Below are 26955 nucleotides of genomic sequence, written 5' to 3'. Positions count from 1 at the left end.
TTCTAGCCCGGTGACAGAGGAAGACTCCATCTCAAAAAAAAAAAAAAAATTTATAGACATATTCAACTAAAAGTTCTAGTCTAACATGGAATATCACCTTACTAAACTTATATTTTTCTGAGTTAATCTTTTTTTTTCTTTTTTGAGAGTCTTTGTCACCGAGGCTGGAGTACAGAGGCGTGATCTTAGCTCACTGCAACCTCTACCTCCTGGGTTCAAGCAATTCTCCTGCATCAGCCTCCCGAGTAGCTGGGATTACAGGCACCAGCTGTGGAGATGGGGTTTCGCCATGGTGGCCAGGTTGGTCTCGAATTCTTTTTTTTTTTTTTTTTTGAGACAGAGTTTCGCTCTTGTTACTCAGGTTGGAGTGCAATGGCGCAGTCTCGGCTCACCGCAACCTCCGCCTCCAGGATTCAGGCAATTCTCCTGCCTCAGCCTCCTGAGTAGCTGGGATTACAGTCTCGTGCCACCATGCCCAGCTAATTTTTTGTATTCTTAGTAGAGATGGGGTTTCACCATGTTGACCAGGATGGTCTCGATCTCTTGACCTCGTGATCCACCCGCCTCGGCCTCCCAAAGTGCTGGGATTATAGGTATGAGCCGCCAGCCCGGCCTGAATTAATGTTCTCTTTTCCTTCATTTTAACTTAGTTATTGAATAGCAAGCTTAACTATAACCAAGCCTGGTTAATAAATCAACACAAAACAGAAAGAATTCCTATAGGAAAAAAAGAAGTGGAATAACTATTTTTCCTCTTTTTCTCAAAGAAAAGTTCCTATTTGCTTGGTATAAATGGGAAACCCTAAACATATACCTTGAAACACAGAAACACCCAAGCATGGCAGAGAATGCCCACAGAACACCATTCTGAACTATTCTCCAGTTACCAACCAGTACAGGCTAAACTGAAGATACCTGCTAGGCGTGGTGCCATGAGCCTGTGGTCCCAGCTACTCAAAAGTCTGAGGTAGGAGGAGTGCTTGAGCCCAAGAGTTTGAAGGTACAGTGAGCTGTGACTGCACCCCTGCAGGGAAGCCTGAGCGACAGAGGGAGACTCCATCTCAAATAGATATAGATAAGATAGATAGATAAAAATTAACTGAAGATATCTACAAGGCCTTACTAATGCACAGTATACACAAAGAGAATTTTCTGAGAATGTGTCCCATCTCACCCACCTTTATTTATGGACACCAAAAAATCCTAGACTAGAAAAGAGACATTAGTGAAAAACTGATAAAATTCAAATAAGGCCTATGAATTAGTTAACAATACTGATTCTATATTAATTTCCTGATTCTGGTAATGGGACGGGGGCTGTATAAGATGTTAACACTAGGGGAAACTTGGTGAAAGGTATAGAGGGATTCTGTAATATTTTCACAACTTTTCTGTAAGTCTAAAAAGATTTTTTAAAGTCAGCTATAAAAAACATTAGTGATAAATCTAGGTGAAGGACATAGGTTTATCAACTGTGCTTTCTTGCGACTTTTCAGCAAATTTAAATTTTTTCAAAATAAAAAGAGAAAAAAGAATATATGCATTTCGGTAAATTTTTTTCATAGTTGTGGACCGACTACCCTTAAAAATACCACTGCCACTGGGTGCAGTGCCTCACACCTGTAATTTCGGCACTTTGGGAGGCTGTGTGGGCAGATTGCTTGAGGTCAGGAGTTCAAGACCATCCTGACCAACATGGTGAAACCCCATCTCTACTAAAAATACGAAAATTAGGCGGCCTGCGCATGCGCTTTCCTGTGCCCAGCTGGGGAGCCGCAACGTTGGCGCTGTCCAGCTACTGCCACACAGGTAAAAAATAAATAAATAAATAAATAAATAAAAATACAAAAATTAGCTGGGTGTGGTGGTCCACGCCTGTAGTCCCAGCTACTCGAGAGGCTGAGGCACGAGAATCACTTGAACCCAAGAGGCAAAGATTGAAGAGAGCTGAGCTAAGATCACACCATTAAACTCCAGCCTGGGCGACAAAACAAGACTCCATCTCAAAAAAAACAAAAAAATCTCATTGTCCTTTAATCTAGAACCTAAATTATGCTCACACAGTATTTCTAGCGAATGAAGACAGTAGGAATAATGGAGAAATTTGCTCAAGGTAAATAACAGAGAAACTTCAAGCCTACTTTAAAATATTACTCGTTCCATTGCTAGTCTAGTGCTATACTCAACAGACAACGCTGCCAAGTACTTTGAAGCACTGAATAATGTTAATGACCCACAAGAATCTATGATTATGTAACACTCTCCACATTCCTATAAACTTCTCTCAGCCTGTTAAGAGTAAATTTTTGAGCTGCCAGTAACACAAAATCCATCACCACTAAGTAATCAATGTTTCTTGCTGTTTCCTACACTGTGCCAGATAAGGATGCTGTAACCAGCACTCAGCTGCATTTTGGCCAGTGATGCAGGAGGCTAAACAGGCTCCTTCTGTGGTACTGGAGAAAGTAAACACCATCCTTGCCAGGAAAGCAGCAGGATAAGACTTGCAAAAATAAAGGCTTGAGCAACCAGTTGCTTTTCCTGATAGTAACTTGAGTGAAGGCTTCCTTTGGACTTAGAAACTAATCAAGTTATCTTCTTTCATTAAATTAATGCAGTAAGTGCCAGTGTGCGTTGATAAAGAGGACAACTTTGCAGTTTATTTTAGAGAAATTTATCATTGTAAATATTTAGTAATTAGCTGCTGCAAGAAGTTAAAATAAATATAATTTACAAAAATTTAGTTCAACTCAACCTATCGGAAATAAATGTAGTATGTGTGACTAGGAATTATTGCAAAGATACTACATAGAAAAGATGAAGAAAATAAAAAGCTTACCTCGAAAACAGCTATAAAAACAATTTTTTATCCTTAAATCTAGTTATGTATGCTTAATTGAAGATTGACTAATATCTTTTAGGAGAAAAATTGTAGGTATAATTATGGCTTTTACTTAAATTCACATACTTAAAAATCAGCAAGGTGGACTTCAACAAAATGAAAATCTTTTGTTCTTCAAAGATACTGTTATGAAAATTAGAAGTCAAGCCACAAACTAGGGAAAATATTTGCAAAACATATATCTAACAAAAATTTTATAATCTAAAGGAGTCTTACAGATTAATTAAGACAAACAACCTAACTAAAACTTAGAACTAGGCATGGTAGCTCACGCCTGTAATCTCAGCACTTTGGGAGGCCTGGATTTGGAGACCAGCCTGGCCAACATGGTGAAATCCCATCTCTATTGAAAATACAAAAAATTGGCTGGGCGTGGTTGTGCATGCCTGTTTTCCCAGCTACTCTGGAGGCTGAGGCAGGAGAATCAATTGAACCCAGGAGGTGGAGGCTGCAGTGAGCTGAGATTACACAACTGTGCTTCCAGCCTGGGCAACAGAGCGAGACTGTCTCAAAAAATAAAATTAAAAAAAAATTGGGCAAAAGCCTAGGCAACATAGGGAGGCACTGTCTCTACCACACACACATACACAAAATTAGCCAGGTGTGTGGTAGAATGCTCCTGTGGTCCCAGCTACTTGGGAAAATGAGGCAGGAGGATTGTCTGAGCCAGGAAGGTCAAGCCTCCAGTAAATCGTGATTGTGCCACTGCACTCCAGCCTGGGGAACAGAGTGATATCCTGTCTCAAAAAAAAAAAAAAAAAAAAAAGAGGCTGGGGAGGGGGGGCAGGGCAAAAGATTCACAAAATAACTTCTATGAATAGGCAATAAGCATATGTAAAGATATTCAATATGATTAGTCTTTAGGTAAGCATATATTGAAACCACAACATGGCCAGGCACAGTGATTCACACCTGTAATCCAAGCACTTTAGGAGGCAGGAGGATCACTTGAGCCCAGGAGCTCACAACCAGCCCAGGCAACATGGTAAAACCGTCTCTCGAAAAAAAATAAATAAATAAAAATTATCTGGGCTTGGTGGTGCATGCCTTTCGTCCCAGCTACTTGGAAGGCTGAGTTGGGAGGATTGTTTGAGCCCAGGAAGTTGATCTATCATCATACCACTGAACTCCAGACTGGGTGAGAGAGTAAGACACTCTCAAAAAATAAATAAATAAAAAGAAAATAACTGTAAGTAGAAAAAAAATTATCTGTGATGTCTACAGGCACAGAAGAATTCCAGAAGGATATATACAAACTATCAACAATAGTTACCTGAAAGGTAGGGTGTTAAAAAAAAAAGAAAAAGAAAAAAAAGTATTATTCAGAACAGATGTTTAATTAAAAAAAGAGTACTTTATTAATGATATCAGGACATCAGCTGACAAGGGTAGCAGAAGAGGAAAGCTTACCACTCCGCTTAGGCTTTACTTTAGTAATTTCATAGACCCAGTCACCAATCATTATTCCCTTTCAGTTTATGGACACTTAAATTTTGCACTAATAATCTGTTACTGACATATTGATGTTTACACAGGTTACCGTTATACAGGCAACATTTTCAATCCAAGTGCTTCTAACAGTCTTAAGAAAGTGCCTTTATGCTCTAAAAAAAATTGGGGAGAAAGGAGGAAAGTATAGTCCAGAGACCATCTACAGAACAATATTATCTTTAGAAGCCAAGTTTTTTTTTTTTCCTTTTGAGATGGGAGTCTTGCTCAGTCACCCAGGATGGAGTGCAACGGCATGATTTTGGCTCACTACAACCTGCTCCTCCCAGGTCCAAGCGATTCTCCTGCCTTAGCCTCCCTAGTAGCTGGAACCACAGGCATGTGCCACCATGCCCCACCTTTTTTTTTTTTTTTTTTTTTTTTGTATTTTTAGTAGAGATGGGGTTTCACCATGTTGGCCAGGCTAGTCTCAAACTCCTGACCTCAGGTGATTCACCTGCCTCAACCTCCCAATCATGCTGGGATTACAGGTGTGAGCCACCATGCCCATCTCCAAGTTTTATTTTGGAAAATTAAATTCCAGGTTTTATTCCATAATGGAACAGGTTCCATTTGAATATAAAAACAACCCTCACTGCTCTCTTAAATAGTATTCATAGTATGAGTAACTATGACCTTACAGGAAAAAATACTTTTATGATTAAGCACAGGGGCAGCAAACTATAGCCTATAGGCCAAATCTGGCCTGCTGTCAGTTTTTATATTGTCTGTGAGCTAAGAATGAATTCCACATTTTTTTTGTTATGTTTTGAGATGGAGTTTTGCTCTTGTCGCCCAAGCTAGAGTGCAATGGCATGATCTCGGATCACGAACACCTCTGCCTCCCACGTTAAAGCAATCCTCCTGCCTCAGCCTCCTGAGTAGCTGGGATTACAGGCATGCACCACCACCCCGGCTGATTTTCTATTTTTAGTAAAGACTGGGTTTTGTCATGTTGGTCAGGCTTGTCTTGAACTCCTGACCTCAGGTGATCTGTCCCACCTCGACCTCCCAAAGTGCTGAGATTACAGATGTGAGCCATCAAGCCCGGCCTATGGATTTTGCTTTTTTTTTGAGATGGAGTTTCGCTCTTGTTACCCAGGCTGGAGTGCAATGGCGCAATCTCGGCTCACCGCAACCTCCGCCTCCTGGGTTCAGGCAATTCTCCTGCCTCAGCCTCCTGAGTAGCTGGGATCACAGGCACGTGCAACCATGCCCAGCTAATTTTTAGTAGAGACGGGGTTTCACCATGTTGACCAGGATGGTCTCGATCTCTTGACCTCATGATCCACTCGCCTCGGCCTCCCAAAGTGCTGGGATTACAGACGTGAGCCCCGCGCCCGGCTGGGTTTCGCATTTTTAAAAGGTTACAAATATCTGAAGAAAAATATTTTGAGACACGTAAAAATTATACTAAATTCAAATTCTAACCAGGTACAGTGACTCATGCCTGTCATCCTAGCACTTTGGGAGGCCTAAGTAGGCAGAATGCTTGAGGCCAGGAGTTTGAGACTAGCCTGAGCAACATAGTGAGACCCTGTCTCTACAAAAAGTTTAAGAATTAGCCAGGCATGGTGGTACACATCTGTAGTCCCAGCTACTCAGGAGGCTGAGGCAGGAGGATTGCTTGAACCTAGGATTTTGAGGTTGTTGTGGGCTATGATTGCACCACTGCACTCAGCTTGGGCAACATAGTGAAACCCTGTCTCAAAAAAAAAATTATCACTGTGTATGAAGTAATGAATAAAAAAAGAAAAAAATCTTCAAATTCCAGTGTCTATAAATTCTTATTGAAACAGACACATTCATTCACTTACCTATTATCTATGGCTGCTTTTGGGCTACGACAGCCAAACTGAGTAATGAGTAACTGGGACAGAGACTGTATGGCCCACAAAACCAAAAAGATTTGGTCCAGATCTTTACAGAAAAGGATTCTTGGCCAGGGGTGGTGGCACATGGTGCATGCCTATAGTCCCTGCTGCTAGGGAGGCTGAGGTGGGAAGATGGCTTAAGTTTAGGAATTCAAGACCAGCTTGGGCAACAAAGCAAGACCCCTAGCTGAAAAAAAATAATTAAAAATAAAAGGTTGGCTGGCCCCTGGCTTGGCCTTTATTAGTTCAAACTAATTGTAAGTCCCCATTTTTTTTTTCTTTTTTGAGACAGCGTCACCAGGCGGGGAGTGCAGTGACACAATCTTGGCTCACTGCAACCTCTGCCTCCTGGGTTCAAGCGATTCTTCCACCTCAGCCTCCCCAGTAGCTGGGACCACAGGTGCCTGCCACCATGCCTGGCTAATTTTTGTATTTTTAGTAGAGATGGGTTTTACCATGTTGGCCAGAATGGTCTCGATCTCTTGACCTCGTGATCCGCCCGCCTCAGCCTCCCAAAGTGCTGGGATTACAGGTGTGAGCCACTGCAACCGGCCTTCAGTACTTTTTAATACTACAAATGAATGTATTACCTTCAGCTTCACTTCAGTGAGAAGACTAATAATTTCATCATAATACTTTATCACCTTTCAAAAACTTCTGCATAATCTTTCGAATGTTAGAAACCCAGACATTTCTAAGAATTCCCCCTGTATTTAAAAAATCTTTAGGCTGGAGATGGTGGCTCACACCTGTAACCCCAGCACTTCAGGAGGCCGAGGCAGGTGCATCACCTGAGATCAGGAGTTTGAGATCACTCTGGCCAAGTTGGTGAAACCCAATCTCTACTAAAGATACAAAAATTAGCCAGGTATGGTAGCAGGCACCTGTAATCCCAGCTACTCGGGAGGCTGAGGCAAGGAGAATTGCTTGAACCTGGGAAGCGGAGGTTGCCATGAGCTGAGAATGCGCCACTGCACTCCAGCCTGGCAAGAGAGCAAGACTCCATTTCAAAAAAAAAAATCTTCGAAAGTCAAAAATTGCATTGTTACTGAAACACTGCTAAAATATGTTGTCACTCTGCTAGCTGCACTTAAGTACAGGTCCACTTAATGAATACTTAATACTGCATGCCAGGAATTATATTAAATATCTGATTCTCACAATAACCTTTACAAAGCAGGCACTAAAATCTCATTTTACAGAGAGATATGAAACTCACAGATGCTCTAAATGAATTTGGGGAGAAAGGAGGTGAACTCCTTTCATGAGTTTCATATCTCTCTGTAAAATTAGATTATAATACCTACCTTGTAGATTTATTGAAGTTTCTTCCTGCAAAGCTAAATAGCAATAATTTTATTTTTCCAGAAGCATATTTTAAAAATATTTCGGGCCAGTCTTGGTGGTTGACGCCTGTAATCCTAGCCCTTTGGGAGGCTGAGGCAGGTGGATCACTTGAAATTAGGAGTTCAGGACCAGCCTGACCAACATGGAGAAACTCAGTCTCTATAAAAATAAAAAATAATAAATAAATATTTCTCGCTTTCTTGTTACAGCTTTATTTTCTACACATCACAGGAAAAAAAATTTTAAACTTACAACTATCGCTCATATTCTAAAGGTCAAACAGCTGATCAGCGAAAGAGCCAGAATTCAATCACAAGTTTCCCTCCCAATCTACCTGAATGTGTTAAACTACATGACTGAATACATGTATTAAAATGGTCAGCAGAGACAGGAATTTCATTCTCTGGTATATCAAGATCTTCATTAAAAATGCCAGCTGACTTGCTATTTTTGGTAGAACTTCCAAGCCAGTGAATGGATTTTAAAGCAGCCCTGGGGAGGCATGCCCTGAATAATGACATTTAGGTCAACCATGGACTGCATATACAATGGTGGTCCCATAAGATGATAATACCATCTTTTCAGCCTGGCGTATCATGCCTGTAATCCCAGCACTTTGGGAGGCCCAGGCAGGTGGATCACTTGAGGTCAGGAGTTCAAGTCCAGCCTGACCAACATGGTGAAACCCCGTCTCTACGAAAAATACAGCATTAGCTGGGCATGGTGGCACATGCCTGTAATCCCAGCTACTTGGGAGGCTGAGACAGGAGATCTGCTTGGACCTGGGAGGCGGAGGTTGTAGTGAGCCTAGATGTCGACATTGCACTCCAGCCTGGGCAACAAGAGTGAAACTCCATCTCAAAAAAAAAACAAAAAAAATTCTTTTTTAGGAGTAACAGATTGCACCACAGGGCGTAGGTATGCAGTAGGATGTCCCATCAGGGTCCGTGTACACTCCATGATGTTCACACAACAAACTCCACTAATGACACATTTCTCAGAGTTAGGAAACAAGTATGCTTCCCAACTCAACTGACAAATAGGTTCACCTTGTCCAAATCCTAAATGTCAACATTGGAAGGCCACATTTTTACATATACCGATGTTCCAAGAAGAAAATGCTGCTTCTGAGAAAAGACACGAAAGGTCTCATGAGAAGAGTCAGAAAAGAAGTCCTCTGACATATATCCTTCCTCATCTAGGGAGAAATGTTAGTATTCTAGGCTCAGCTGTCTTCTACTTGAAAGACTGCCACAATCCGGAGCTAAATTAATTGAAGCTGGGGAATGAACATCCATTTCCTAAAAGGCCCATTTAGTAGAGACATATTCAGAGCAGGCAGAAATGCTTGGGGAGAGGGAGATAACGAGAAGGAAAAGCTAGCCACTGATTTGAGCATTCACATAGCCCCATAGAATGCAGCAGAGAAAACTATTTTAGAGTAAACCCCTCCTGATTTTGCATGTACCACATAGCAAAAGCAAAAAGCATTCTTTTGAGTGAACTAAACAGAAAGACTATTTAAGATATCTGATTTAACCCAGAAGTTAAAAGAATGCATTTATTCCTTGTAGATTCAAACAGACATTACTCAGAACTTAAGTTCATTCTAACTTTTGCCCAATTCTCCCTTTTCAGGGGTTACATTTTTCTCTCTTCGGGAATGTTATTTATTTTCACTCTTTCTTATTTTTATTACATTTTATTTTTGAGACAGAGTTTCACTCTTATTGCCCAGGCTGGAGTGCAGTGGCGTGATCTCGGCTCACTGCAATCTCTGCCTCCAAGGTTCAAGCAATTCTCCTGCCTCAGCCTCCTGAGCCGCTGGGATTATAGGTGTGCCACCATGCCCGGCTAATTTTTTTTTTTTTGAGACAAAGTTTCACTCTTGTTGCCCAGATTGGATTGCAATGGTGCAATCTCGGCTCACTGCAACCTCCACTTCCTGGGTTCAAGCAATTCTCCTGCCTCAGCCTCCCGAGTAGCTGGGATTACAGTCGTGTGCCACCACGCATGGCTAATGTTTGTATTTTTAGTAGACACAGCTTCTCCATGTTGGTCAAGCTGGTCTTGAACTCCCAACCACAGGTGATCTGCCCACCTCAGCCTCCCAAAGTGCTGGGATTACAGGCATGAGCCACCATGCCTGGGCCTAATTTTTGTATGTTTAATAGAGACGGGATTTTGCCATGTTGGCCAGGCTGGTCTTGAACTCCTGACCTCAGGTGTTCCACCCGCCTCGGCCTCCCAAAGTGCTGGAATTACACGTGTGAGCCACCGCACCTGGCCATAATCAGTATATTATTACCAATCATATGTGCAATTGGCCTCCAGAGTATCTGGAATCAACCTTTTGATAACGTGAGAAAAGAAGAGACAAGAAGCTGAAGCCTCAATTTTACTTCTGATGACATCATTTTACTTGTCACATCATCTTAGGTATAAAATAACCTTTCTGAGCATTAATTTCCCCATCTACAAAATGCAGATGACACCTGCACTTTGCTTTCTTCAGAGTTATAAAGCTCAAAAGAGATAAAATGTGAGAGCGTGATGAAGTCTGAAAAAACACAAATATGTAAGCCATTATTACTGAGACTTTTTTTTCTGAGATGGAATCTCACTCTGTCATCCAGGCTGGACTGCAGTGGTGTGATCTCAGCTCACTGCAACCTCCGCCCGCCTCCTGGGTTCAAGTGATTCTTCCACCTCTGCCTCCTGAGTAGCTGGGACTACAGGTATGCACCCCGACACCTGGCTAATTTTTGTATCTTTTTTTTTTTTTTAGTAGAGACAGGGTTTCACCATATTGGCCAGGCTGGTCTCGAACTCCTGACCTCATGATCCACCTGCCTCCACATCTCAAAAGTGCTGGGATTACAGGTGTGAGCCATCTCGCTCGGCCTATTATTGAGCTTTTTATCTTGACAGATCTCTCTTTTTTTTTGAGACAGAGTCTTGCTCTGTCGCCCAGGCTGGAGTACAGTGGCACGATCTCGGCTCACTGCAACCTCTGTCTCCTGGGATTACAGGCACATGCCACCACGCCAGCTAATTTTTGTATTTTTACAAGAGATAGGGTTTCACCATATTGGCCAGGCTGGTCTCTAATTCCCGACCTCGTGATCCTCCCGCCTCAGCCTCCCAAAGTGCTGGGATTACAGGTGGGGAGGCACGGTACCTGGCCTTGACAGACCTCTGGTTTTTGGTTTTTGTTTTTGAGTCAGTCTTGCTCTGTTGCCAGGCTGGAGTGCAGTGGCATGATCTTGGCTCACTGCAATCTCCGCCTCCTGAGTTCAAGTGATTCCCCTGACTCAGCCTCCCAAGTAGCTGGAACTACAGAAGCTCACCACCACACCTGGCTAATTTTTTATATTTTAGTAAAGACAGTGTTTCATCAGGTTGGCCAGTATGGTTTCTATCTCTTGACCTTGTGATCCACCCGCCTGGGCCTCCCAAAGTACTGGGATTACAGGTATGAGCCACCGTGCCCGATAGACCGATCTCTTTTTAAAAACAAAGCTTTGGCCGGGCCCGGTGGCTCACACCTGTAATCCCAGCATTTTGGGAGGCTCAGGTAGCCAAATTGCTTGAGGTCAGGAGTTCGAGACCATCCTGGTCATCCCACTTAGTAGAGAGGAAATCCCATCTCAAAAAAAAAAAAACCCACAAAAAATTAGCCGGGCATGGTGGCGCATGTCTGTAGTCCTAGCTATTCAGGAGGCTGAGGCAGGAGAATCACTTGAACCCAAGAGGTGGAGGTTGTAGTGATCCAAAATCGTGCCACTGTACTCCAGCCTGGATGAGACAGCAAGACTCCCTCTCAAACAAACAAACAAAAAACACAGCTTAAGGCTGGGCATGGCAGCTCACACCTGTAATCCCAGTGCTTTGGGAGGCTGAGGCAGGCAGACTGCTTGAGCCCAGAAATTTGAGACCAGCATAGGAAACATGTGAGACTCCACCTGAGTAAGAAAAATTATTTTTCAATTTTATTTAAAATTTCTTTTTCTTTTTTTTTTTTTTTTGAGACAGAGTCTCCCTCTGCTGCCCAGGCTGGAGTGCAGTGGCACAATCTTGGCTTACTGCAACCTCCACCTCCTGGGTTCAAGCAATTCTCCTGCCTCAGCTTCCCTGGTAGCTAGGAATACAGGTGCACACTGGCATGCCTGGCTAATTTTTTATATTTTAGTAGAGAGAGGGTTTCACCATGTTGTCCAAGCTGGTCTTGAACTCCTGAGTTTAGGCAATCCGCCCGCCTCGGCCTCCCAAAGTGCTAGGATTACAGGCATGAGCCACCACGCCCAGCCTGAGATCCTGTCTTTAAAAGAGGGGGGAAAAAAAACCAACCCTAAAATACCCAGAAGTAAGGCAGCTTCAACTCCTCTGAGTAATTCAAGCATTCTTTGTTTTTTGAGACAGAGTCTTGTTCTGTCGTCCAGGCTTGAGTGCAGTGGTGCAATATTAGCTTACTGCAACCTCCGCCTCCCAGGTTCAAGCAATTCTGCCTCAGTCTCCTGAGGAGCTAGGATTACAAGTGCCCACCACCATGCCCAGCTGATTTTTTTATGTGTGTTTTGAGTAGATAGGGTTTCACCACATTGGCCAGGCTGGTCTCTAACTTCTGACCCCAAGTGATCTGCCCGCCTCGGCCTCCCAAAGTGCTAGGACTACAGGCATGAGCCATGGCACCCAGCCAATTCAAGCACTGTTTTCCTCTTGTTAAGTCGAAACTAGGCCGGGCATGGTGGCTCACGCCTATAATCCCAGCCCTTTGGGAGGCCAAGGTGGGCAGATCACCTGAGGTCGGGATTTTGAGACTAGTCTGACCAACATGGAGAAACCCCGTCACTATTAAAAACACAAAATTGAACTGGGCGCGGTGGCTCAAGCCTGTAATCCCAGCACTTTGGGATGCTGAGGCGGGTGGATCACGAGGTCAAGAGATCGAGATCATCCTGGTCAACATAGTGAAACCCCGTCTCTACTAAAAATACAAAAAATTAGCTGGGCATGGTGGCGTGTGCCTGTAATCCCAGCTACTCGGGAGGCTGAGGCAGGAGAATTGCCTGAACCCAGGAGGTGGAGGTTGCAGTGAGCCGAGATCGAGCCATTGCACTCCAGCCTGGGTAACAAGAGTGACACTCCGTCTCAAAAAAAAAAAAAAAACACAAAATTAGCCGGGCCTGGTGGTGCATGCCTGTAATCCCAGCTACTTGGGAGGCTGAGGCAGGAGAATCGCTTGAACTTGGGAGGCGGAAGTCTGAGTGAGCTGAGATTGTGCCATTGCACTCCAGCCTGGGCAACAAGAGCAAAACTGTCTCAAAAAAAAAAAAAAAAAGATGAAACTTGAGTTTTTCCTTCACTGGGCACAAATAAAGAGAAAACAGCAGAGTTCCATAGGAAAGAATGAGCGAAGTCAGCAATTAAAACTATTTCAGGTTGGGTGTGGTAGCTCATGCCCGTAATCTCAGTACTTTGGGAGGTCAAGGTGGGAAGATCACTTAGGTCCTAGGAGGTGGACAATAGCATAGGCAACATAGCAACACCGCATCCTTTAAAAAAAAAAAAAAGACTATTCCAAAAAAGTCTGTATCTGCCTATATAGAACAGAAGAACCCTGAAAGAAAAATCTATTACAGATTAGCACTCTTTATTCAGGGATTATTCTTTCCTTTCTAGGTGTGTATGTAGCCTTCACACTTGAAGAAATACATGTATGTTCTTAGATATTATTAGGCCTTTACGGTAGCCTTAATATTTACTAATTATACTGTAGTCAAGTATTAGTTAATCTAAGCATTTTTAAGCACTGGTTAAGTCTGTTTTCTACCACTTAGGTGATCTGATAAAAATTTTTTTAAAAAAGAACATGAGAAAAGATAACAAAACTGGACGGAACATAACTTCCAGCCATGACTACTGTTCTTTTTTTTTTTTTTTTTTTGAGATGGAGTTTTGTTCTTGTTGCCCAGGCTAGGTTGCAATGGCACAGTTTCAGCTCACTGTTACCTCCGTCTCCTGGGTTCAAGCAATTATCTTGCCTCAGCCTCCCAAGTAGCTGGGATTACAGGAGCCTGTCACCATGCCCAGCTAATTTTTGTACTTTTATTAGAAACGGGGTTTCGGCTGGTTGCCGTGACTCACATCTGTAATCCCAGCACTTTGGGAGGCCGAAGCAGGCGGATCACGAGGTCAGGAGTTCGAGACCAGTCTTGGCAACATAGTGAAACCTCATCTCAACTAAAAATACAAAAAAATTAGCTGGGTATGGTGGTGTGCGCAGGTAATCCCAGCTACTCGAGAGGCTAAGGCAGGAGAATCACTTGAACCTGGGAGGTGGAGGTTGCAGTGAGCCGAGATCTCACCATTGCATTCCAGCCCAGGAATGCAATGTAAGTCTCCATCAAAAAAAAGAAAAGAGAAAGAAAAATAAAATATTACACATTAAGAAAGAGGTATGGGGCCAGGCGCGGTGGCTCACGACTATAATCCCAGCACTTTGGGAGGCCGAGGTGGATGGATCACGAGGTCAAGAGATAGAGACCATCCTGGTCAACAAGATGAAACCCTGTCTATACTAAAAATACAAAAATTAGCTGGGCATGGTGGTGCGCACCTGTAGTCCCAGCTACTCGGGAGGCTGAAGCAGGAGAATCGCTTGAACCCAGGAGGCGGAGGTTGCAGTGAGCAGAGATCGAGCCATTGCACTCCAGTCTGGGTAACAACAGCGAAACTCCATCTCAAAAAAAAACAAGAAAAAAAAGAAAGAGGTATGGGAAATTTAAAAAACAAAAAAAAGAAAGAAAGAAACAGGGTTTCACCATGTTGGCCAGGCTGGTCTTGAACTCCTGCACTCAGGTGATTCTCCCATCTCAGCCTCCCAAAGTGATGGGATTACAAGCATGAGCCACCACACCCAACCTACTGTTCATATTTCTAAAGAGAACTCATGGCATATGGATAAACCACAGACTGGGACTTCTTAGATGACTCCAGCTCACAAGGTCACACCACAGCGGGCAGTATGCCTTCAATACTCTATCACTTACAAAAGGCCAGATAGGGCTCAAGTTCCAGTACCAGCCAACCCCTATCATCTCCAGGGAATCTATATTATAAAATGCCTAGCCTCAACAAAGGTCCTGAGTGTTGTTTCAAATTTCATCTCCTATTTTCATTAAATATTTCAGATATAAGAAAAATAGGCCAAGCCTGGTGGCTCACACCTGTAATCCCAGCACTTTGGGAGGATGAGGCAGGAGGATCACTTGAGACCAGTTCAAGACCAGCCTAGGCAACATAATGAGACCTTGTCAATACAAAAAAAAATTTCAAAAAAAATATTTGTAGTTGTTAATATTTCTATTTCGTTTAAAATAAATCTGCCTTATGGTAAAAGTTTAATTCCAAGAGAAAAGAAATTACAGAAAACCTAAAAGTTGGTCATTATCCTTACACCAAAAGGTAGTAATACAAAAAATTCTATCATTGTATTTCATCAAAAACATTAAACAGCCGGGTGCAGTGGCTCATGCCTGTAATCTCAGCACTTTAGGAGGCTGAATCAGGACACTCACCTGAGGTCAAGAGTTCGAGACCAGCCTGGCCAACATGCTGAAAACCCATCTCTATTAAAAATACAAAAATTAGCTGGACATAGTGGTACCTGCCTGTAATCCCAGCTACTCCGAAGGCTGGGGCAGGAAAATCGCTTGAACTTGGGAGGCAGAGGTTGCAGTGAGCCGAGATCACATCATTCCATCATTCCAGCCTGGATGACAAGAGCAAATCTCCATCTCAAAAAAAAAAAAAAGTCTGGGTGCGGTGGCTCATGCCTATAATCCCAGCACTTTGGGAGGCTGAGACAGGTGCATTGCCTGAGCTCAGGAGTTCGAAACCAGCCTGGGCAACACAGTGAAACCCCATCTCTACTAAAGCACAAAAAAAATTAGCCAGGCCTGGTGGCAGATGCCTGTAGTCCTAGATACTCTGGAGGCTGAGGCAGAATTGCAAGAACCCAGAAGGCGGAGGTTGTAGTGAGCCAAGATCAAGCCACCGCACTCCAGCCCGGGCAACAGAGAGAGCCTCCATCTCAAAAAAAAAACAAAACAAAAAAAAAACAAACATTAAACACATAACCTGAAGCCAAAAAAGAGAAAAAAGCAAGAGATTCCCTCTTAGTAACAAATGAGTTAAGCAGTGATAGAAGTTACACTAACATTGGAGGGCAAGAGAAACACTGACTCACACATTCCCCTTTGATGTCAATTTTACAATTTAGGGCCAAGTGCAGTGGCTCAGGCCTGTAATCCCAGCAGTTTTGGAGGCTGAGACAGACAGATCGCTTGAGCTCAGTTTGACACCAGCCTGGGCAACATGAAGAAATCCCGTCTCTACAAAAAATACAAGAAATTAGCTGGGTGGTGTCACACACCTGTGGTCCCAGCTACCAGGGATGCTGAAGTGGGAGGATCGCTTAACCCCAGAGAAACAGAGGTTGTAGTGAGCTGAGATTGTCCACCACAACCCAGCTTGGGTGGCAGAGTGAGACCCTGTCTCAAAAAAAATTAAAATTAAATGAAAATAAAATGAAATTTAAAGAGCTAGTTTCTTTCGGAAGAAAAAGGAGGGAAAACTTACAAATTATACCTTTAAGCTTCAGGACCAATAAATCAAAACCATTTTGCCCACTGGTTCCAATTTTAAAGTCAATCCCCCATTCCTTTTTTTTAATCAAAAATCATGAGTCATCAAACATCTGGTACCCAGGAAATTTACTGATTTAAATTCATTGAATTAAAACTGAGCACCCACAATTGAACAAATATTTTTCGAATTCAACCAGAGATGAACCTTATCTCCCCTAGCACTTACACTTGCAATTGTAGTTTTCTTCCTCGACTTTGGGTGGGCGGGGGTGGGAAGTACAGTGAACAAATTTCAGAGTACAGCTAACCACCTCAATAGAACTTGACGAAAAAGGAAAACAGGTGTTCTTTACCCCCAACAACTTTGTGACAATTTTAAAAAATGGTTTAAAATTATTTAAATATCTACTAAATATCAGACTAAATCCTTATACATCAAATCATTTTTTAAAAGTGGACAGGATCTCACTGTGTTGCCCAGGCTAGAGAGCTCAGTGGCTGATCACAGGAGTTTGGAACTCCAGGTTCAATGAATTCTCCCACCTCTGCCTCTGGAGTAGCTGGAACTACCGGTGCGAACCACCGGCGTGCACCACCGTCAGCTAAATTTTATTTTTTTTTTTAGATGGACTCTCACTCCCAGGCTGGAGTTCAGTGGTGCAATCTCGGCTCACTGTATTCTCCGCCTCCCAGGTTCAAGCAATTCTCCTGCCTCAGTCTCCCGAGTAGCTAGGACGACAGGCACCTGCAACCACGCCTGGCTAAATTTTTTTATACTTTAGTAGAGACGGGGTTTCACTGTGTTGCCCAGGCTGGTCTCGAACTCCTGAGCTCAGGCAATCAGCCCGTCTCGGCCTCCCAAAGTGCTGGGATTACAGCACCGCGCCCGGCCAATTTTTTTTTTTTTTTTTTTTTTTTTTTTTTAAGAAATGAGGATGTGGGGGGGGGGGGTCTCGCCATGTTGTCCAGGCTGGTCTCGAACTCCTCAGCCCAGGTGATCCTCCCGCTTCGGTCTCCCAAAGTGCTGGGGATGACAGGCGTGTTCCACCGCGCCGGGCCCCAAATCTTTGTCTTGGTCATGGAATAAAAAGCAGGGTATACAGTTGGCGTGTAGGACTTAAATCCTCAGATGACGCCAACGTTTCTAACCAATGATTTCAAATGGCTCACCATTAACTTCTCATTAACCCAACGAACAAGAGAGTGACACGCTGAGATTTTGGATCCTTTTTCTCTCCCAGGCTCTCCCTCTAGCAAAGAAAGAGGCGCATAAACAAGAGGTGTGGCCCATTAGCAAATCAGACAGACCGTCCCGAATCAGGGACAACTACTGAAAAGCAGAGAGGAAAAAGAAGAGTTTCGCGTTTCCACTCCTCGGACTCTGCTCCAGAATTCAGCGTTACCCGTCCAAAGCAGCGGCGTCAGAACAAGTTACTAAACGTCACCCGCAGTCTCCCGCTCCGCCTCCCGGGAAGGGCTGGGTCCCCCTCTCGGCTGTGACACCATCGGGTGTATAAGCGGAGTGGGGCCAGCGTGTCTCCCCCGAGAGAAACCCGAGGCCCAGAGGAGCCAAGGGAGCCCGACACGAAAACTACAGAAGTTCCTGAGCAGGGACCTGAACCAAGGTCTCTGCCCACGGCGCGGGCTGTAGAGATGCCGCTGCACTTGAGAAGGGGTCCCCACACGCGAGTGGGGCGAGGGGTCAGTTGAACCAGTCCCCCCCGGGTCGCCAAGTCCCAAGTCCCGCCCTCTCCCCGCAGGACTCCCGGAGAGGACCTCAGCCTTCTGGCTTCGCCTCTCCGCCTCACTCAAGAGGAGACCTGCCAGGCCCTGTCTGACCTGTCGCCGCTGGGACCGAGCAGGCAGCGCGAAGACTCCATGCCTGCCTCGAAGAAGCGCCCACCACCACGTACACACTCTTCGCCACCGTCGCTAGAGTGGCGAGGCTGGCACGCCGCCGCGTCCCGCCTCCTGGCAACCTCATTCCGCACTGTCGCCGCCGCCGATTGGTCCGTGTGCTCGCGGCTCCTGTCTCATTGGCTACTGCCGGGCCCAACGATGCCGGAGGGTTGCTAAGGGGCGGGAGGCGCGCGGGAGTTAAACGCGCCTGCGCGGGGGCGAGGTGACGCGCATCAGGGCTTGGTCCGCTGGAGCGCTTCGTGGGGCCGGGACTGAAGGCGGAAGGATGTGTTTGCCTTGGCTGCGCCCGCCATCCGGTCAGCGGGCGAGTCCGGTCAAAGGAGTCGCCCATACCCCACCAACTGCCACGCACGCAACGGTTCCCCGCAACCCCGCCATTTTTATCGAGCCCACCCAGAGCTCTTCCCGAGGTCTGCCCTGTGAGGATGTCCAGACCTCTGCAGCCTCCCATTCCGGCTCCTGCCCTGATACCAGTGGCCTTCGTGGACCCACTCTCCAGCAGTCACTCCCAGTGAAACGCATCTTGCATAGGCTGGCCTTGACTTTGAACTGCACAGAACTCTTTCAGCCTCCCCTACTCCAGCCCAAACTTTTAGGTCATTCCTAGACCTGCTTTACAGACTCCCCTAAAACACACCAAGGTATCCACTTTTTTTCCTTTTCTTTTTTTGAGACGGTCTCACTCTGGCTCAGACTGCAGTGTGGTGGCCCAGTCTTGGCTCACTGCAACCTCCGCCTCCCAGGCTCAAGTGATTCTCCTGCCCCAGCCTCCGGAGTAGCTGGGATTACAGGCACGGGCCATTACCAGGGGGCTATTTTTCGTATTTTTAGTAGAGACAGCATTTCACCATGTTGGCCAGACTGGTCTTGAACTCCTGACCTCAAATGATCCACCTGCTCCGGCTTCCCAAAGTGCTGGGATTACAGCCATGCTCCGGGCCTGGAAACTCCATCTACCTCTCTAGCACCTGTGGGCCTTCCTCAAACATCCATAGCCCACAGTGAGACCTCATCTAAATGTGTGCTTGTGTCCAATAAATCGCATCCCCAAGTGTCAGTCCCTTCCTGCCGACATGCACATTACCGTCCCTACAAAACATCCCGAGTCCTGACAAGTCACTGCACAAATGGCTTTATGGCATTCCAAGGTCAAAGTTGTTTCCACGTTGGTTTTGAACCTACAAGTAGTACTTCAGAAGGCACACGCTGAGAGTGGAGCGTTACACTGCCTGGCTCAGCCTGCACTCACTGCAGTCAACCAGAGTCAACCATAGTGTCACAGAGTTTGATTTTTTCCATCCATCATGACCATGTGCATAGTTCATTCTCTGCCTCAAATTCCTATCTGCAAAATATACAGAGTAATCTCTGCCTGACCTAGTTGGGGCTGCACCTGACACAGTAGGTTCTTAAATGCTGAATGAATGTGGTTTAATGAGATTCTAGTTTGAGTAAAAGGCCATCTGAGACATTCTGTTGACTTAAGAAGTCCTTCTGCCTTAATTACAATAAATAATATTCTTTGAAAACTTTCCATGTTTATTTACACAGTTTTACAGTTACTCTAAGAAACCATTCTATTTAATATTTACAGATTGTTTCAGTTAGGAAAAAAACTCAAAACACAAGCACTCATCTATGTTCCCTTTATCTACCCTGATCTCATGTAGTCCCTAAAACAGGGCTTGCTGCCCTTCTTGCCTTTCAGCAGATGAGTCAAGGTTGCAGAGGTGGCAGTCAACCATAGAGTCACTTATTTTTTTTCATCCATCAGGTCACAAAAAACTGCCACTGAGCCTGACAGAGTTGGTACTCAAAAACGCAGAATGGGAAGAAACGGTGGCCAGGAGGGGGCTCCGGGGACCATGGGGCTCCTGACCATTCTGAATATGAAGCAGAAAGAGCGGGAGGTGCGACTGCTCATGCTTGGCCTGCACAATGCTGGGAAGACAACCATCCTGAAGAAGTTCAACGGGGAGGACATCGACACCATCTCCCCGACACTGGGCTTCAACATCAAGACCCTGGAGCACCGAGGATTCAAGCTGAACATCTGGGATGTGGGTGGCCAGAAGTCCCTGCAGTCCTACTGGCAGAACTACTTTGAGAGCACCGACGGCCTCATCTGGGTGGTGGACAGCGCGGACCACCAGCGCATGCAGGACTGCCGGCGGGAGCTCCACAGCCTGCTGCTGGAGGAGTGCCTGGCCAGAGCAACCCTACTCATCTCTGCCAACAAGCAGGACCTGCCTAGAGCACTGTCCTCTAATGCCATCCATGAGGCCCTGGAGCTGAACTCCATCCACAGCCACCACTGGTGCATCCAGGGCTGCAGTGCTGTCACCAGGGAGAACCTGCTGCAGGGCAGACTGGCTCCTGGATGACATTTCCAGCCGCATCTTCACATCTGAATGAGCCACTCCAAATGCTCCCCACATAGCAGTCTAGGTCCCCCAACCCTCACCAAACACTATCCACAGAGGGATGGGAGTCAGCCAGCCAGACTAACACCCCGCCTCCTCCACCCCTAACCTGCTGCTGCTACTGCTGCCTGCTGCTGCCCAGTGGCAGAAGGGCTGTGCCCTGGCTGCCTCCCTCGCTCCTAACCTGGCCTTTGGCTGCCATACCAAGAAGAGAGGGCTAGGTAGACAGAAGCTGCCTCTGCTGCTACCGAGGCTGTGGGCCTCATCCTTCACTCAGCTATGAAATAAATCGCTCCTTGTCCTGGAAAAAAAAAAAAAATTGCAAAATGGACCAGGCAATGTGACTCATGCCTGTAATCCCAGCCCTTTGGGAGGCCAAGGCGGGTGGATCACACAGTCAGGAGTTCAAAACCAGACTGGCCAACATGGTAAAACCCCGTCTCTAAAAATAAAAATAAAAATAAATGCAGAGCTATTAAAGGATTAATGAGTAGGGGTTAAGGAAACAAAAACCTTTAGTAGATGGGGTAATATTGCTGTATTACTGACAGAAGCAAGATTCTCTTTTTCTTTAAAAGACAGCGTTTTTAAAACTCTGGCCAACATGTTGGTCAGGCTGGTCTTGAACTCCTGATCTCAGGTGATCCGCCTGCCTTGGCCTCCCAAAGTGCTGAGATCACAGGCGTGAGCCACCATGCCCGGCAAGAAGCAAGATTCTCTTAAAAAACCTTTCTGTACCCATTTATTTACATACATTTTAAACAGTTATTACAAGATACTTTAAAAATTTAAACAGAAAAATATGAAGTGAACAGTTCATGACACTAAACTGATTATGACACAAAGTATTTTAGAAAGGAAATCCTGGCTGGGTGTGGTGGCTTATGTCTGTAATCCAAGGAAGGTTGAGGCAGGCAGATCACTTGAGGTCAGGAGTTTGAGACCAGCCTGGCCAACATGGTAAAACCCTGTCTCTACTAAAAATACAAAAAAAAAAAATTAGCCAGGCATTGTGGCAGGTGCCTATAATCCCAGCTACTGGGGAGGCTAAGACAGGAAAATTCTTGAACCTGGGAAGTGGAGGTTGCAGTGAGATTGCACCATTGCACTCCAGCCTGGGTGACAGAGCAATACAGTATCTCAAAAAAAAAAAAAAAAAGTTCTTGGAATTGAATTCCCTTATGACTCTAGAAAACGTGTCTCCTTTCTATTGAGATTGCTGATGGCAGTCAGCTTTTCACAAGGAATTGGCTTCTGCTCAGTTTCCCTCTCTCTCTGAGATAAGCAAACAGGTGCTGTCGTCTCCTCCATGTGACCTTTATTCCATACTTGTCCTCAGGGGTGTCTTTAACCAGAACAGGTCCAGGCTCCAGGCTACTGGGAGTGCCAGTGTGAAGAGAGCAGCTTGAAAGGTTGTTTTCCTTCTGATCTGGGGGAATGAGTCCTTCCTTCATAGACGATGACTCTGGGGTCTGGATATCAGGTGGAATGAACACATAAGGTAAGCTCTGAAGTGCCTGAGCTGACATGTCCCCACAGCTTTGGGGACTGAGCACTGGAACTAAGGGTCTTCTGGAAACAGGCTTTTCTGATTGACTAGGGAACTCCCTGATTAAGGGGATCCCCAATGTCTCTGAACTGGAAGATTGCGGACTCTCAAAATTTAGCTGTGGAAACTTGGAAGTGGTAGATTTTCGACTTAAATGTCTCGCCCGGTCTTGGTGGTGGTGTTTCTGGTAGGCTGGGAACAAACTTCCTGCTGTTGTATCAAAATCAGGTGATACCTTAAAAAAAAAAAGTGAGGTGAGCCAACTACCAAGTACTAACCTAAGAGAGGAAACTATATCCGATGAGCGGACTCTTAAATCGGAGTCCACTATAGTAATGAACACAGAACTAAAATAGCTGTCTAATGGTATAATAACAGGAAGCTTTGGACAAGTTATTCTGTCTCTGGCTTTCAGTTTCATCATGTGTAGTAAACGGGATGATGTCTCTTTCACTTCATCTCACCATATAGATATAACTTTTTTCCCCCCTGGGATGGAGTCTCACTCCGATGTCTAGGCTGGAGCACAGTGGCACAATCTCAGCTCACTGCAAACTCTGCTTCCCGGGTTCAAGTGATTCTCCTGCCTCAGCATCTTGAGTAGCTGGGACTACAGGCATTCCCCACCATGCCCAGAAATTTTTTTTTTTTGAGACAGAGTTTCGTTCTTGTCACCCAGGCTGGAGTGCAATGGTGAGATTTCTGTTCATGCAACCTCTGCCTCCCTGATACAAGTGAGCCTCCTGCTTCAGCTTCCCATGTAGCTGAGGTTACAGGCATATACCACCAAGCCTAGCTAATTCTTGTATTTGTAGTAGAGACAGGGTTTTACCATGTTGACCAGGCTGGCCTTGAACTCCTAACCTCAGGTGATCCACCCACTTCAGCCTCCCATAGTGCTGGGAATACAGAGGTGAGCCACGGCACACAGCCAATTTTTGTATCTTTAGTAAAGTTGGGGTTTCACCATGTTGCTCAGACTGGTCTCAAACTCCTGACCTCAAGTGATCCATCCAGCTTACCCTCCCAAAGTGCTGGAATTACAGGTGTGAACCACAACACCTGCCCTGGATATAACTTATTTATCTTTAAACTTCATGAAGGTAGAGACCAGCGGTCTTGTTCTTGATTCCCAGCACCCAGCAGAATGCCTGGAACAAAGAAGGCCCTCAGTAAATAATGAATAGCCAACTCCAAGCATAATGGGTGAGAACTAGCAGAGGACCTGGCATATAATGAATATTCAGTAAATGTTCATTCCTATTCTCATCCACAAAATTCTGATGTTTAGGTTTCTTTCACAATCCTGTAGCAGGTACTATGGTTCTTCCAAGCAGTCCTGAATAAGTTATATTTATTAAATATTCCTAAGCCAAGCTTATGCTTTTGTCTGGCCCTTTTGCTATACTACTTCCTTGTTGTATACTAGCTATATTCTCTTCCCAGGGTCTCACTCTGTCACCCAGGCTGGAGTGCAGTGACACAATCTCAGCTCACTACAGCCTTGGCCTCCTGGGCTCAAGTGATCTGCCCTCAAGTAGCTAGGACTACAGGTGTGCACCACCACGCCCAGCTAATTTTTATATTATTTTTAGTAGAGATGGGGTTTCACTCTACATATTGCCCAAGCTGGTCTCAAACTCCTAGGCTCAAGCAGTCCTCCTGCCTTGGCCTCCTAAAGTGCTGGGATTACAGGCATGAGCCACCACAACCAGCCTCTCTTCCCAGGGCTTTTAAGTGGTCAAAATATAATATATGCTATTCTTATGGGGTTTTTATTGTTCAAGGTTCAATCCATTAAACAATAAACAGATTATCTACCTAAATACTCCACCTGTCACATGAAGTTTAGGAAATAATCTCATTTCTTACTTGTTCTGCCATTTATCTGGCTTTCTCATCCAGCTAATAATAAGTAAAAAAACCTTTTTTTTTTTTTTTTTTTGAGACAGAGTTTCGCTCTTGTTACCCAGACTGGAGTGCAATGGCACAATCTCAGCTCACCGCAACCTCCGTCTCCTGGGTTCAAGCAATTCTCCTTCCTCAGCCTCCCGAGTAGCTGGGACTATAGGCGCGCACCACCATGCCCAGCTAATTTTTGTATTTCTAGTAGAGACAGGGTTTCACCTTGTTGACCAGGATGGTCTCGATCTCTTGACCTCGTGATCCACCCACCTCGGCCTCCCGAAGTGCTGGGATTATAGCCGTGAGCGACCGCGCCCGGCCTGTAAAAAAACTTTTACACTGAACTCTTTCAGATGAAAATAGGGAGAGAGAAAGACTCCAGTTCCAACTAATCCATTCCTCAGTTTGAACGGAGAAAAGACAATGTACCAGAGAACATGGTTGGCCACAGACAGAAAGAATACATTAACTCCCTGCCCCTGCCCCCAAGAATCTTATTCTTTGGAGGCCCTGGTTCTAGGGGCAGAAGAGTCAGCATTCTGGAAAACCTAACAGTAAAAGTGGAAGTAATAATCCCATGGCCCTACCCAGGAAGTGATGGTGCTGTGCGAGTCAGCATTCTGGAAAACCTAACAGTAAAAGTCGAAGTAATAATCCCATGGCCCTACCCAGGAAGTGATGGTGCTGTGGTCAATGGGCTTGCTGGGCACCTGTCGAGTGTGAGTGATGGGAAGCTGTGTAGATGCATAGCGGTGTTTGGGGCCCTCCAGTGGTTGTTGGTGGAACAGCAGCTGGGCTTTCTGGGAAGGCTGGCGGCGTTTTTTTCTGGGAGGCATCAACCGGTGAATGAGGAACAGTTAGTAACCACATGATGCTGATAGCCTTCGGGATGGGAGATAGGCTCCAATTCCAACCCATGCCTGTAGAGAAGAAACAAACGCTGGGAACAAATATTCCCTAGATTTTCCTGATCCTCTGCCCGCCAATTCTACTGTAAATCTCAAGGTTGTGGGGAGCACTGCCTCCTAAAGTCTATGCCACCAATCAAAACACAGTATTCATATTCAACATTCATCTAACAAACATTTATTGAGTATGCACTAAATGTCATGCTAGGTGCTGGGAATTAAAAGATGAATAACCATTTATTAAACAATCATTTACTGAGTGCCAAACACTTGTAGTGATACAGAGCTCATCCCTGTTTCAAGGAGCTGAAAGTCTAACAAAGGGAAATGGACATTCACAACACAATGGGAGAATACAATATGGTTCCATTCATTCCAAAGGAAGCTTTCTGGAAAGGGAGATACCTAACCTAGGTATGGAAGGCCTAGAAGAAACAAAAAAGCAAGGACACTCCAACCGGAGGAAGAGCGTACACAAAGGCACAGAGACAAGAAGGAGTATTGTGAATTCTGGGAATTACAAACTCAATGTATCTGGATAGAGTATGAAAAGATAAATGGCAAGAACTGAGGATAAACATGGTGTCAGGGTGAGGTGAAAAAAACAGATGACATGGCCAAGTGTGGTGGCTCACAGCTGTAACCCCAGCACTATGGGAGGCAGAGGCAGGCAGATTACCTGAGGTCAGGAGTTTGAAACCAGCCTGGCCAACATGATGAAACCTCATCTCTATCAAAAATACAAAAATTAGCTGGCCGTGGTGGTGCATGCCTAAGGTCCCAGCTACTCAGGAAGCTGAGGATCACCTGAACCCAGGAGGCAGAGGTTGCAATAAGCTGAGATCACACAACTGCACTCCAACCTGGGCAACAGAGTGAGACTCTGTCTGAAAAAAACGAAACAAAACAAAAAGGATTAGCCAAGTGTGGTGGTGCTCGCCTCTAATCCCAGCTACTCAGGAGGCTGAGGCAGGTGAATCGCTTGAACCTGCGAGGTGGAAGTTGCAGTGAGCCAAGTTCGCCCCACTGCACTCTAGCCTGGGCAACAAAGCAAGACTCTATCTCCAAAAACAAACAAACAAACAAACAAAAACAGATGACACCATATGAGTTTGGACTTTATCCTGAGTAGTCATGGCAGATTTTCAAGCAGAACAATTTGATCCCACCCGGCTTTTTAAAAAATTTTTCACTCTACATAACATCAAATACACACTGAAGTAGACTGAATAATATAATAATGGGCCCTGTGTACCAAACATCCAGCTCCAAAAACTATCAACCAGGCTAATCCTGACTCATCTATACCCCTAGCCACTGCTTCTACCCCCGCATTATGTCGAAGAAAATATGTTCTATTGGCCGGGCACAGTGTCTCATGCCTGTAATCCTAGCACTTTGGAAGGCGAGGAAGGCAGATCACCACAGGTTGGGAGTTCGAGACCAGACTGACCAACGTGGAGAAACCCCATCTCTATTAAAAATACAAAATTAGCCAGGCATGGTGGAGCATGCCTACTCAGGAGGCTGAGGCAAGAGAATCACTCAAACCCAGGAGGCAAAGCTTGCGGTGAGCCAAGATTGCGCCATTGCACTCCAGCATGGGCAAGAAGAGCGAAACTCCATCTCAAAAAAAAAAAAAAAAAAAAAAGTTCTATCATTCCCATGAATACGACTAAATAAAAACATAAACTCCTTAACATTATCAAATACCCAGCCAGTCAGGGAATAAATTTTTTTTTTTTTTTTTTTTTTTTTTTGAGACTGGGTCTCATCTGTCACATAGGCTGGAATACGGTGGCACAATCACAGCTCACTATAGCTTTGAGCTCCCAGGCTCAGGTGATCGTTCCACTTCAGCCTCCCAAGTAGCTGGGACTGTGCCACAACACTGGCTAATTTTGTATTTTTTGTAGAGATAGGGTTTTGTCGTGTTGCCCAGGCTAGTCTTGAATTCCTGAGCTCAAGTGATCTGCCCACCTCAGCCT

The 26955-nt window shown here is 45.0% G+C and overlaps 3 protein-coding genes across 10 annotated transcripts in view; 1 reads left to right on the top strand and 2 right to left on the bottom strand.

Moving 5' to 3' along the window:
* Positions 1-26955, bottom strand: part of TULP3 (TUB like protein 3) — a 64122-nt gene that overhangs the window by 30695 nt on the left and 6472 nt on the right. For 3 of the 4 annotated variants that reach the window (XM_035255464.3, XM_009003418.5, XM_078338450.1), the window contains exon 1: positions 18102-18201. The exons of the other annotated variant lie outside the window; for it this stretch is intronic. Coding sequence is in view for 2 of the 3 variants with exons in the window: in XM_009003418.5 (XP_009001666.1) it covers positions 18102-18142 (41 nt within the window). In the remaining variant the exon portion in view is untranslated. Of the gene's footprint in view, positions 1-18101; positions 18202-26955 lie in introns of those variants that run through there. 4 annotated transcript variants of the gene reach the window in all.
* The window catches only part of RHNO1 (RAD9-HUS1-RAD1 interacting nuclear orphan 1), a 33133-nt gene continuing 25881 nt past the window's right edge, over positions 19704-26955 (bottom strand). For 3 of the 5 annotated variants that reach the window (XM_078338451.1, XM_035255467.3, XM_009003414.5), the window contains 2 exons: positions 24728-24979; positions 19704-22389 (listed from right to left, as the gene is read on the bottom strand). In XM_078338451.1, coding sequence (XP_078194577.1) covers positions 21835-22389; positions 24728-24895 — 723 coding nt within the window. In that variant the 5' untranslated portion in view covers positions 24896-24979 and the 3' untranslated portion in view covers positions 19704-21834. The remainder of the gene's footprint in view (positions 22390-24727; positions 24980-26955) is intronic. The other 2 variants (XM_078338453.1, XM_078338452.1) reach the window with 1 other exon arrangement.
* Positions 20007-22745, top strand: LOC103795134 (ADP-ribosylation factor-like protein 2). The gene has a single exon (XM_035255470.3). It carries the CDS (start codon positions 20009-20011, stop codon positions 20564-20566), a length of 558 nt encoding a protein of 185 aa, XP_035111361.1. The 5' UTR covers positions 20007-20008; the 3' UTR covers positions 20567-22745.

The sequence above is a fragment of the Callithrix jacchus genome, chromosome 9, assembly GCF_049354715.1.
Source record: "Callithrix jacchus isolate 240 chromosome 9, calJac240_pri, whole genome shotgun sequence".
Lineage (NCBI taxonomy): Eukaryota > Metazoa > Chordata > Mammalia > Primates > Cebidae > Callithrix > Callithrix jacchus.
Note: the sequence above shows the minus strand (reverse complement) of the source record. Positions and strands in the feature narration are given on the sequence as shown.

What these genes read in the sequence shown, in the direction of transcription:
- LOC103795134 (XM_035255470.3), top strand. Translation starts at nt 20,009, where the DNA reads ATGGGAAGAAACGGTGGCCAGGAGGGGGCTCCGGGGACCATGGGGCTC.